At 43.4% G+C, this 12,890-nt stretch overlaps 1 protein-coding gene across 6 annotated transcripts in view; it reads right to left on the minus strand.

The window, feature by feature from the left end:
- Window positions 1-5,731: 5,731 nt before the first annotated feature.
- The window catches only part of ACSL1 (acyl-CoA synthetase long chain family member 1), a 72,041-nt gene continuing 64,882 nt past the window's right edge, over window positions 5,732-12,890 (minus strand). For 5 of the 6 annotated variants that reach the window (XM_054553216.1, XM_054553220.1, XM_024245539.3 and 2 more), the window contains 5 exons: window positions 12,544-12,660; window positions 10,496-10,639; window positions 7,953-8,054; window positions 7,769-7,840; window positions 5,734-7,399 (listed from right to left, as the gene is read on the minus strand). In XM_054553216.1, the coding sequence (XP_054409191.1) occupies window positions 7,259-7,399; window positions 7,769-7,840; window positions 7,953-8,054; window positions 10,496-10,639; window positions 12,544-12,660 (576 nt within the window). In that variant the 3' untranslated portion in view covers window positions 5,734-7,258. 6 annotated transcript variants of the gene reach the window in all.

Consider the following 12,890-nt stretch of genomic DNA (forward strand, 5'->3'; position numbering starts at 1 on the left):
AGGCGTGGTGGCTCATGCCTGTAATCCCAGCACTTTGGGAGGCTGAGGCAGGCAGATCACAAGATCAGGAGTACAAGACCAGCCTGGCCAACATGGTGAAACCCTATCTCTACTAAAAATACAAAAATTAGCCGGGCGTGATGGTGGACGCCTGTAGTCCCAGCTACTCAGGAGGCTGAGGAAGGAGAATCACTTGAACCCAGGAGGTGGAGGTTGCAGTGAGCCGAGATTGGGCCACTGCACCCCAGCCTGGGTGGCAGAGCGAGACTCTGTCTCAAAGAAAAACAAACAAAAAAAGACACAGAAGTATTCAGATAGCTCCCTAATCTTTCCACCCCAGTCACCATGGGTCTACCTGACATCTAACCCACATTGCCAAGTCTTCTCTTGTTGTAATGGAAGAGTCCTATCAATGGCCAGTCTCACCACTATCCTTCAGTTCTAACCCTCCCCACCTCTCGAGCTAGCCCTTTCCTAAATCATTCTCTCTCTGCTGGATCACTTCCACCAGCATGTCATTCTACTCCAGTATCTCCCATCTTAGAAACCACCACTACCTGCGAGCAAAAGCGAACCTCTCAACCCCACAGCCCTCTGCAGTTATCCATTCATCTCCACTTTCTTCACAGCAAAATAGAGCTATTTACCCTTTGTCCTGACCTCCTGGGAGTTCATTCCTCAATGTGCTCCAGCAGTCTCTGTCCTCCCTATTCTGCTGGAGCAGTTACTGGCAGGGTCACCACCACTGCTGAATGCAGTGGACTATCCCCACATTATTCTACCTTAAAAACAGACAGAGGTCTTGCTATGGTTGCCCAGGCTGGCCTCAAACTCCTGGCCTCAAGCAATCCTCCCGCCTCGGCCTCTCAAAGTGTTGGGATTATAGGAATGAGCCACCATGCCTGGCAACATATTCCGCTTTTAACAGCATATGCCTTAACCAGTGCCCCTTATGCCTTTCCTGCAATGCCTTTCTGCCTTGGCTGCAGGGACGTCGCACTCTTGGTTTTTGGTCGTTCCTGCAAGGCAGGTAATTCTCAATCACGCTTGCAGGCTCCTTCTTTAACCCACTTGTCAGAGGGCCCCAGGACTCTGTCTTGGGTCCTCCTCTACTGCATTTGCTATCTACACATCTTCGCCAGGTTACCTGATAAGGTCCCACAGCTCTAAATCCCTTCTCTAGCTGATGGCTTTCTGAACCGTTCTCTCCAGCTGGAGCTGTCTCCTGAGTCAGAGCCGCAGACTGGTGTGTTATCTTCAAGTGGTGGTCTGACAGGAACCTCAAGGGAAAACTTCCAGTCCAAGCTCTTGATCCCCTCCTCCTAAACACATGCCTCAGCATCTTCCCCGCCTCAGTAAGCACAGCCCCACCATCTACCCCAGTATGCTCACGCCCCAAGCCCTCTCTGCTCCTGGTTCCTCCCGTGCAGTGGTGCTACCTCCAAACTGCTTTCAAATAAACTCCTTCTCCAGCCACTGCCACTCACTGGGCTGAAGCTGCCCTCGCACACTGTACTCTCTCCACCTGTCTCCGTGCCTCTCCTCTTATCCCTCAGCAGCTGTTCCCAAAAGGGGAATTCAAGGAATGTCACTCCTTGCCCCAAACCCTTTCCTCCTGAACCAGCGGAAAACTGAGATTCCCTCTAGGGCGGCAGGGCCTGGTAACCTGCCCCCGCATCACCAACTTCTTTCCAGTCCACTCTTCCCCTTGCTCATGATGCTTTAGACACATCGGCTTCCTTTCAGTTCCTTGAATAGATCAAGTTCTTTCCCACCCCAGGGCCTTGCACCCACTACTTCTTTTCTTGGAAAACGTTTCCTCCAGAGCTTTGCAAGGCTTTCTGTTCATTCTTTGGCTTATCACCCCAAATGTCACTTCCTCAAAGAGACCTTTTTCTGACCACAACACTTAAAAATGGGCACTGTCAATACAACTGCTTTCTTCAAAGCATCCATCACAATCTGCAGTATTCGTTTGTTTTCTTGTCAACTGTCTCCTCTCTATTAGGAAGTAAGCCTCCCGAGGGCAAGGATCTCGTCTGCCACACTCACTGCCGCACCTCCACAGTATACAGTAGCGCCTGGCACTTAGTTGATGGTAAATATATCACTATGGACCGGCCACCCATCTAACAGGGGTTTTGTGAGAATTAAATTAGAGCATAAAGAGCACAGCATAGTATACTGCCCGTTAGCAAATCCACAATACGTATGGCTATTACCATTGATTGCCATGGTTGGTGATTCGTGGAAGTTCTGGGGAATCACATGAACCTGCGTATCTGTGACTCACGTGAGCATATGTTCTTCCTAATACAGAGTATCTGTTTTGTTTTTTTGAGACAGGTTATTGTTCTGTCACCCAGGCTGGAGTGCAGTGGCAGATCACAGCTCACTGTACCCTTGACCACCTGGGCTCAAGGAATCCACCCACCTCAGCCTCCCAAGTAGCTGGGACTACAGGTGAGTGCCACCATGCCTGGCTAATTGTTTGTTTGATTTTCTGTAGAGATGAGGTCTCATTGTATTGCCCAGCCTGGTCTCAAATTCCTGAGCTCAAGCAATCCTCCTGCCTCGGCCTCCCAAAGTGCTGGGATTACAGGCGTGTGCCACCACACCTGGTAAGCGGTGTTTCTACCAAGCTTTTGTTCTTGATGGATTTGGGGTTTCATTTTTGCTAAGTCATAAAACCAGAATAAAACTCTGGGAAGTGGCATTAGCCTCTACTGGGGCAAGGAAAAGTCATTAGATCAGAATCAAAACCATTTGTACTGAAGCTTGGAGGCAGAACTTGGCACCAGGCAGTCCAGGTCTTGTCAGGAAGTTCAGTGCCAAAAATACACATGAAGGAACAGCAATCCACAGCATGAGGTTTAGAGTTCAGTCTCTGGAGGCAGATGGCTAGCTCTAATTCTGTCTGGGGGCATGACACTGACGAAATTATTGGTGTGCTTCCATTTTGTCATCTGTAAACTGGAATAATGGTGGCATTTGGCTCAAAAGTTTGTAAGTATAAAATGGGTAATCTATGTAAAATATTCCTGGCGTGCAGCAACACATTTTAATTATTCCAATAATCTACAAATAGGGAGTGGGACAAAAATATTTAACAACCACATGCCAAATAGACTTAAAAAATAGATTGCTTTCTGAGTTTAGATATAAAATGAGGGTATGGCAGAGCTGGGGCCTGGGAGGGGTCCCTGGGGAGCTCTGAGGGCAGCAGGGTTGCTCTTGCCAGACCCTCACTTCCCCACTTGGGCCTCCTGACTCAGGCCCTACTGGAGACTTCAGCTCTCAGGGAAGTTGCGGAAAGAAGTGGTATTAGCATGCCAGGGGCCTGGACGGAAGAAAGGACTGCCACACAGCCAGGCAAACAACCATCTTGGAATCAATCATATGTTTTCTTTTCTGTTCTGGCTGGAGAGAGACCACTGGGCTTTTGAGACGGTTTTGATTTGAGGGAAGAAGCACCATCACATCTCTAGTGCTGTTGAGGAGGCACTGAACCTAAGCACGGCAGTGAAAATTAAGAATGAAAAACAGTGTTTAGGGATTAATATCTAGAATACATAGAGAACTCCCACAGCTCAATAACATAAAAACCCCAAGCAACTCACTTTTTAAAAATGGACAGAGGATTTGAATAGACGTTTCTCCAAAGAAGAGACACCAATGGTAATCAAGCATGTGAAAAGATGCTCAACATGACTGATCATCAGGGAAAGGCAAATCAAAACCACAGTGAAACAACACTTCACACTCATTAGGATGGCTACTTCTGAAAATAACAGAAAACAAGTGTTAGTGAGGATGTGGAGAAACTGGAACCCTTGGTGCGTTGTTGGTGGAAATGTAAAATGATATAGTTGATGTGGAAAACAATATGGCATTTCCTCAAAAAAAAAATTAAACATAGAATTACCATATGATGCAGCAATTCTACTTCAGGGCATATACACAGAAGAACTGAAAGCAGGGACTCCAACAGAATTGCACACTAGTGTTCACAGCAGCATCATTCACAACAGCCAGAGGGTAAGAACAATATGAGTGTCTATCGATGGATGAGTGGATAAACAAAACGTGGCCGATATATACGATGGAATATTATTCAGCCTTGCAAAGGAAGGAAATTTCTGACACATGCTACAACATGCATGAACCTTGGGGACATTATACTGAGTGAAATAAGCCACTCACAAAAGGACAAACACTGTATGATTCCACTTATATGAGGTACCTAGTCAATTTAATAGAAACAGAAAATAAGTGGTGGCTGCCAGGAGTTTAATGGGAGGAGAGAATGGGGAGTTGTCGTTTAACAGGTACAGAGTTTGCCTGGCAAGATGAAGAGCTTATGCAGCTGGATGGTAGTGATGACAGCACAGCAGTGAGGATGTCCTGAATGCCACGGAACTGTACACTGAAAAATGGTGACGGTGCTAACTTTATGTGAATTTCACCATGATTTTAAAAGAGCCCAGTGTTTATTATCAACCTCATTGCAAGAGGAGCTTTGTTCAAAATTTCAAGTATTTGTTCAAAAGGTTTATTTAATGAACATCTATTAGTTTCTAAGCCCTGTGTTCAGTGCTAAGGGAGAGGGGAGAAAGGAAAGGCCTTAAGAACCTCACACTTCATCAGGAGAGAAGGGGAAGAAGGTAAGCTGAGAAGACATGAGAAGGATCTTCATTAAAAAAAATTCCTGCCAGGTACAGTGGCTCACGCCTGTAATCCCAGCATTTTGGGAGGCCGAGGTGGGCGGATCACGTGAGGTCAGGAGTTCAAGACCAGCCTGACCAATATGATGAAACCCTGTCCCTACTAAAAATACAAAAATTAGCCGGGCATGGTGGCACGCACCTGTAATCCCAGCTACTCGGGAGGCTGAGGCAGGAGAATAGCTTGAACTTGGGAGGCAGAGGTTGCGGAGAGCCGAGATCATGCCATTACACTCCAGCCTGGGCAATAAGAGTGAAACTCTGTCTCAAAAAAAATTCTTTTAAGGGGCAGGCTGGACTCGAACTCGTGGGCTCAAGGGATCCTCCTGCCTCAGCCTCCCATGTAACTGGGACTACAGATGCACGCCACTGCCCCCTGCTAAGATAAGGATCTTAATAAATAAAAGTGGAAGAATGGACGAGATAGCATCTGCACAGGGCTTGATGTGTACCTCATCACACCAAACAGAATTTAAGAGAGGAAACTAGATTCAAACACAACAGTCTTGGAAGAAATTAAGGGGTTGATTCATTAATACCTGTGGAAAAGAAAATCTTTAAAATGGTAACAGAAGGAATACGGTGGAGATAGAAAAAGTTGGCTGCTATAAAGAGACATCTGAAATAATTCTACAGTAAGAGAATGACTAAATACTGCTAAAATGCAAGAGTGGAATTAAATTGACCACAGAGTCACCAGTTACAGCCAGCGACGCCTGAAATATACTTTCCAGCAAGGAAGCTGCATTTTCAGGACCTTCTCTGTTATTCATACCATGACTTTCTTTTCCACAACCAGTTAGGACTTTTGCCACAGACAACCTGGTGGGAGGCTCAGGTCAGTGTCTGTCAGTGCCTGAGGCCAGCTGAGTTAGAGGAGGGTGACTAAGAAGAAAAGGAGACAACTGGGAAGGATTCCAGGCCCGGGGCCATTCTTGCTCTTTGCTTGTGCACATTACAGGCTGTTCCGAATATTAAACATGACATTAAAAAAGATGCCTCACTCACCTGAAATGCAGAAATATTTATTTTGGTTTCCTTCATTGTTTTTGGAAATTTTGTTTTGGTTTATAAAACACAGAAATAGCCAACACTTAAAGCAAACATTCAAAACCCCAAGGTGACAAATTATTGACTTTTTGTGCAATTAAGAATACATATATGAAGTTAGGCTACCAAATAGTGTTATTACAATGACAATTCTTTAGTGCAAGCCCTGTTGTGCTTGTATATAATACATGTACTCTCACATACCCCAAAATAGCTGCTTTAAATGTACAAATGACAGCTCAATTCAGTCAAATGTGGCAAAGACTCACAATAAAGTGAACTGCTGTTAATTTCCCAAATTAACTTTAAAAAATCCCTGGAGAAGTTAATCCCAGGAAATGAACTTTCCAGATTTCTACATCCTAGAATTTTGGCTTGTCAAACACATTTCATAGAAACCAGGTAGCATTATAAGAACATTTGCTTATTACTGTCCATTTCAATAAGTACTCAAGTATATTTACTCCCTTAATAGCTTTAAAGAAATGCTTGCCTGAGAGTTTATTTTTTGGGGAAAAAAGCAAGTTAATCCCAACATGATCTTTTGATATGAAAACCACATTAAAAATCTGTTGGCCTTTACACAGAGTGAGTGGCTCAGTGAAGATAAAGTAGACAGTTATTCAGGCGTCACAGCTGAGCATGGCTGATCCAGGTAACTCTTTGTTGAAATGCTTCTCTTCACTATAGAATCTAAGGCAGATTTTTAAATAACCCCTGGAAAAGGATGGAGTAGGGGAATCAGGCCTGGAGAACCGAGTCCAAGAGCATTCTGCCATGAAAGAATCCACGCGTTCTGATGAGCACCCATTTGCCGGAGGCTCCTTTTCTGCACGGTTCTGAGTTGGATCTGCCCTCCCGCTTACTGGAAACCTTATGCTCCAACAGAAACCACAGGGGACTGGAGAAGAACATGAGTTTCGTAACCCTTATGAATCAGAAGGGTTCTGTGAATGCCTGTGAGAAGGGACAGTAGCAGGGATTTAAAAAGATCTCTGGTCCGCTTGTGAGATTCTCCAGCCAGTACAGTTGTTCTTATTTTTAAAGGGAACACTTCCCTCTAGCGCACTGTACTCTTTAGAGCAGCAGACAGCTGCAGAATTTGCAGCAAGTAGCAGACATCTCAGAGATAGCAAAGTCCTAACCCCTTGATTAGAAAAACAGGGAGACAGAAGATTTAAAACCCACTTTTTAAACTGAGGAAGTCCCAAATAACTTAGCACATTTATAGTATCCCCTTTACAATTTTTAAGGCTCATTTTGGAAAGTGTGTATTACCATAAACATGGTCTGCAACACGAGGTGACTGTAAGGCAGTGTTCTGTTTCCTCTAGCATTCCTATGAGAAGAACCCCGAATGGACAAGTCAAACATGAACGCTTCCTTCCCTACACTTGCTGTATTCAAAATTAACAACATGAAGGCCATCAGCAGGAGAAGAGATTGTGGAACTGTGCCATTTCCTCTGAGCTTTCTTCTTCACACTAAACCTTGATAGTGGAATACAGTTCATCTATCTGCGACCTGAAATAGTTCCGCAGCTCTGGCCTTTTCGCCTTCATTGTTGGAGTCAGAAGGCCATTGTCGATAGAAAATAATTCAGGGTGCAGTGTGATGCCTTTGACCTGCCAATAAACAAGGCAGTTAAAAGAGGAAAGAGGACACAGGCCACCGGTCTAAAAAGCACGTAAGCCTTGGAGGGGATCAACACTCTCCAGCCATCTAATCCATCCTTTTATTTCAGCCAAGCTGCACTTTCTCAACAAAGGACAGGCATCCATTCTTACGATAGGATTCGGGATCATATTCTGATGTCCAGGAAAAGAGAATAAATGCTCTTGATTTAAAAACCTTTCCCCTGTCAAACTACTCCATTATTTATTCCTTATGTATGTCTTTAGGTCACCCCATATGTTTATATAATCTACCGGTAAAAAAATCTTAAGTGGAAAATTTGTTTTACAGGAATTCATGCACTCAGATGAAGGTCATACCTGTTCAAATGGTTTCAGACCAGAATCCTTCCCAAGTCTCACCATGTCTTCGAGGATAGCTTTTTTGACATCCTAATAGGGTAACAAAAATAAATTACTTCCTCTGTTGGAGGTCCCTGAATATCTACAGGTAGATTTAATGCCAAGTTGTGATGAGGACAGACTGGACCCTTCAGAACCTTACCTTATTTCTGCACAGTTCCTCAAAGGACCCTTCAAATCCTCTCTTTCGGGCCCAGGAACATAATGTCTCGACATCTGGCACCACAATTGCAATGAGAAATGCCTTTAACACAGACAAATGAGTTATTACATAGCTTGATCCAAATGCTCTAAAATAGTGGTTCTTTATTTTTCCATCTTGTGGCCCCCTGGGAGAATATGATGAAAGTTATGGCTCATCTCTTCAGAACATACTACCCCCCTCCCCCAGGAGTTCACTCAGCCCAGATTAAGAACTCCTGGCTCTAAAATGTGGTAGGCATCAGGAATTTTGCAATTAATGTTTTTAAAAAACCACTGGAAATACCAATCTAACAAATCTCTAATTTGTATTTACTTTTGTATACTTATTTTTTAAAAGCAGGGTCAAATAAACAAGGTGATGGATATCAGATAACTGATTTTAAAAAAAGGGAAAAAAAGGGAGCCTGTCTCATGCTTGTAATCCTAGCACTTTGGGAAGCCAATGGGGATTACTTGAGGCCAGGAGTTCGAGACCAGCCTGGGCAACATAGTGAGACTCCATCTCTACCAAAAAATTGAAAATCAGCTGGGTGTGGTGGCTTGCACCTGTAATCCCAGCTACTCAGGAGGCTGAGGTAGGAGGATCCCCTGGAACCCAGCAGTTTGAAGCTGTAATGAGCTATGACTGCCATTACACTCCAGCCTGGACAACAGAGTGAGACCCTATCTTTAAGAAAATAAACAAAATTTATATAGGTTCATTTTTAAAGAAAAATCTCTAATATCCCATTCTTTATAATCTACTAACAATAAAATTAAAAATCAAAAGAATGAGAAGATTCTAGATCAAACGAAAATAGCTGCAATCTCAAAGAAAAATAAGTGCATTCTCTTATAAGAAAATATCCTAAAATAATTTTAAAATCTAACAACTTTTCTTTTTTTTTTATTATACTTTAAGTTTTAGGGTACATGTGCACAACGTGCAGGTTAGTTACATATGTATACATGTGCCATGTTGGTGTGCTGCACCCATTAACTAGTCATTTAACATTAGGTATATCTCCCAGTGCTATCCCTCCCCCCTCCCCACACCCCACAACAGGCCCCAGTGTGTGATGTTCCCCTTCCTGTCTCCATGTGTTCTCATTGTTCAATTCCCACCTATGAGTGAGAACATGCAGTGTTTAGTTTTTTGTCCTTGCGATAGTTTGCTGAGAATGATGGTTTCCAGCTTCATCCATGTCCCTACAAAGGACATGAACTCATCCTATTTTATGGCTGCATAGTATTCCATGGTGTATATGTACCACATTTTCTTAATCCAGTCTATCATTGTTGGACATTTGGGTTGGTTCCAAGTCTTTCCTATTGTGAATAGTACCACAATAAACATACGTGTGCATGTGTCTTTATAGCAGCATGATTTATAATCCTTTGGGTATATGCCCAGTAATGGGATGGCTGGGTCAAATGTCTAAAACACCAAAAGCAATGGCAACAAAAGCCAAAATTGACAAATGGGATCTAATTAAATTAAAGAGCTTCTGCACAGCAAAAGAAACTACCATCAGAGTGAACAGGCAACCTACAGAATGGGAGAAAATTTTTGCAATCTCCTCATCTGACAAAGGGCTAATATCCAGAATCTACAATGAACTCAAACAAATTTACATGAAAAAAACAACCCCATCAAAAAGTGGGCGAAGGATATGAACAGACACTTCTCAAAAGAAGACATTTATGCAGCCAAAAGACACATGAAAAAATGCTCATCATCACTGGCCATCAGAGAAATGCAAATCAAAACCACAATGAGATACCATCTCACACCAGTTAGAATGGCGATCATTAAAAAGTCAGGAAACAACAGGTGCTGGAGAGGATGTGGAGAAATAGGAACACTTTTACATTGTTGGTGGGACTGTAAACTAGTTCAACCATTGTGGAAGTCAGTGTAGCAATTCCTCAGGGATCTAGAACTAGAAATACCATTTGACCCAACTTTTCAAAAGGTTAATTTTCAGGAAACCAGATCCTCTCTTCCTTGGCATCATCTGTCCAACATTTTGGCAAATACCATAAATGTTTCACTGCAATACTGATTTTGATTTTCAACTTTGAGTATTCTTGGTTCACAACCACCATTTGCTCAAAAATGATTAGGAAGCATATCATCAATAGGCTGGGTTTAATATGTTTGAAAATTGTAAACTTTCTTATAACCCATGTCAGTATTTTCTTTCATAACTGGAAACATATATTATCCACGCCCCTCTCCCCCAGTATGTTTATCCAGCCTCCCTTGGTACATCAGACCTCTCTAAGTAAAATAAAAATGTGGAAGTTAAAGAGAACAAATTTTTCTGAGTAGGAAATGCCAAGCAACAAAAATCAGTAACAGGTCAATGATATTTTAGCAGGTTAGACATGAAAGCCAATTTATAGGCGTCTCAAACTTCCAATCACATTTAAAGCCCCTGGAGTACCAGGCAATGGCAATGTCTATGCAGCAAGATTCAAGACCCAGAAAGCACCTACCTGCAGGCTTTCTCCGTGGACAAACACCTGAGCAACAGGCTCACTTCGCACATAGATATTTTCAATCTTTTCAGGGGCTATGTATTCTCCTTGTGCCAGCTTAAATATGTGCTTTTTCCGGTCGATAATCTTCAAGGTGCCATTCTGTTGATCAGAAGGGAGGGGGTTATGAATGGGCTGATGGCTGGTTTCCAACCAGGATGGATCCCAATACAACAGTGAAAGGTATTTAATACACACTATTGATTAATTCTAATAACATCCTACAGAGGTCAGTTATGATCCCATTTTACAGAGAGGAAAACTAAGGCTTAGAGAGACTGAGGAACTCGTCCAAGGCTACTTGGCCAAGTGCAGAGATAGAGAAGGGGTCCCAGAGCCCGTGCTCATTCAGCGTCACCACTTGGCACCACTGACTGGTCAACACTAGCAAGGCTTTGCTCGCTCATTTAGCCTCCTGTCTGAATCAGGTGCATACACATCTGGCTCACCAAGTGACTCAAGTTCCTTAATAGCAGGAACACAACTGTTCCTTCCAAAGTGCTCTGCACAGCATAAGAGTTCAAGAAATGTTTCCTACACAAAGGCCAAATTCCTGTTTTCTTCCTCAATGTCTGGAGGGGTGCTCTTGGCCCTTTGGGAAGAGTGAGTCAACTGCGGAAGTACTCTAGCATCTCTGGACCAGACCAGCCACATCCCAGTAGTGCCGTAAGCAAAATCCTGGTCCCACTTTTACCCCATCCCACCCTGGGGCCACTGTCATGCCTCCAAAAGTCATCTGTAGAAAGTGTCTAGGGTTCTTTTGTTCCACACCAGTTCTCCATTTTCAAAAGGAGCAAACCAAGGTCCAGAGAGACTATGGGATGTGTTCGTGAGTGCCACAGTAGAATCAAAACTGACATTTAATCTCTCTTGAACCGGAAGAGGGGGACTTAATTTATCTCTAAATAGTTTGGGTATTGCAAAATCTAAAGTAATTTTGGGAGGTATTTTTCTAATCAATACAAATTCCAGAGAAGTAAGCACCTAAAATCTACAAGAATCTGCCAATACACAATAATAAAAATTATATTTGTAATTTTAGTGCTTGCAATCAGCATCATAATAACTTCGAAACAGCAGGTTATTGGTCAAACCAACAGGTAGGACAGGTCAGGCTTCACGAACAAGCTTCTCACTCTTAAGATAGTCTCTTCAGAATTTCTCTACAGTAAATGGTTCTGAGACTACATTCAACTAAATTCAAGGAGTCTGTCTAATCTGTGAAACACCCTATTTTTAATGAGATGACAAACCTAAGAAACACATTTATTCCCAAATCCTTGCCCATCCTACATTGCTGGAAGTCTACCACAACTTCCCCCAGATCTTATTTAACTGAGGCCTCAACATCATGGCTCAGTACGGCTATTGTAAAAAAAAGCCACTGTCTCTTTGTATTCCAGTTGAGAAGCAACAACCAGAATTGATGTTAAGCATCAAAACGGGCCAGGCATGGTGGCTCACGCCTATAATCTCAGCACTTTGGGAGGCCGAGGCGGGTGGATCACCTGAGGTCAGGAGTTTGAGACCAGCCTGGCCAACATGGTGAAACCCCGTCTCTACTAAAAATATAAAAATTAGCCAGGTGTGGTGGTGGGCACCTGTAATCCTAGATACTCGGGAGGCTAAGGCAGGAGAATCACTTGAACCCGGGAGGTGGAGGCTGCAGTGAGCCGAGATCACGCCATTGCACTCCAGACAACCTGGGCAACAAGAACATGACTCCGTCTCAAAAAAAAAAACCCCAAAAAACACAACAAACAAACAAAAAAGCATCAAAACAAAACATATTTGCTAAAGTGAAAGTGAAAATCCAACCAAGGATGCTAAGTGTAACCCTGTCCCCTGCAGGAAATGGAACAGTCTACATCATACCACTCACCAAGGAGGAAGGGAAAGAGAAAATTCAGGATGCCACTGCCACGTGGCAGCTGTACAGCAGACAAGATATTTTCTTCCCTACAGTGGAACAGAACTGTTTGTGACCTGAGGAGGCGGCAACTTACTGGTAACCATTTTCCAATGTCCCCTGTGTGTAACCAGCCATCTTTGTCCAAAGCTTCTGCTGTTTTCGCTGGGTCCTTCAAGTAGCCCTGAAATACATTTGGCCCTTTCACACACACCTAAAGAAAAGAAGATCATCAGTGAACAGCATTTACTGGGGTTTCTCCAGAGAAAACTGGTGTGTGCATGTGTGTATGTGTGTCTGCCCCAACCTTTAGCTGGAAGCCCTAAACTCCAGGATGCAGAGGGAGTTACCAGAGCCCCACCGGGGTCTGCGAGGGATCTCCAGTGCCCCTACTTCCCTTCCTGAATTACCTCAGCTCTGGCCAATTTGTAAGGCAAATGCTTG

This window comes from Pongo abelii, chromosome 3 (genome assembly GCF_028885655.2).
Source record: "Pongo abelii isolate AG06213 chromosome 3, NHGRI_mPonAbe1-v2.0_pri, whole genome shotgun sequence".
Taxonomy (NCBI): domain Eukaryota; kingdom Metazoa; phylum Chordata; class Mammalia; order Primates; family Hominidae; genus Pongo; species Pongo abelii.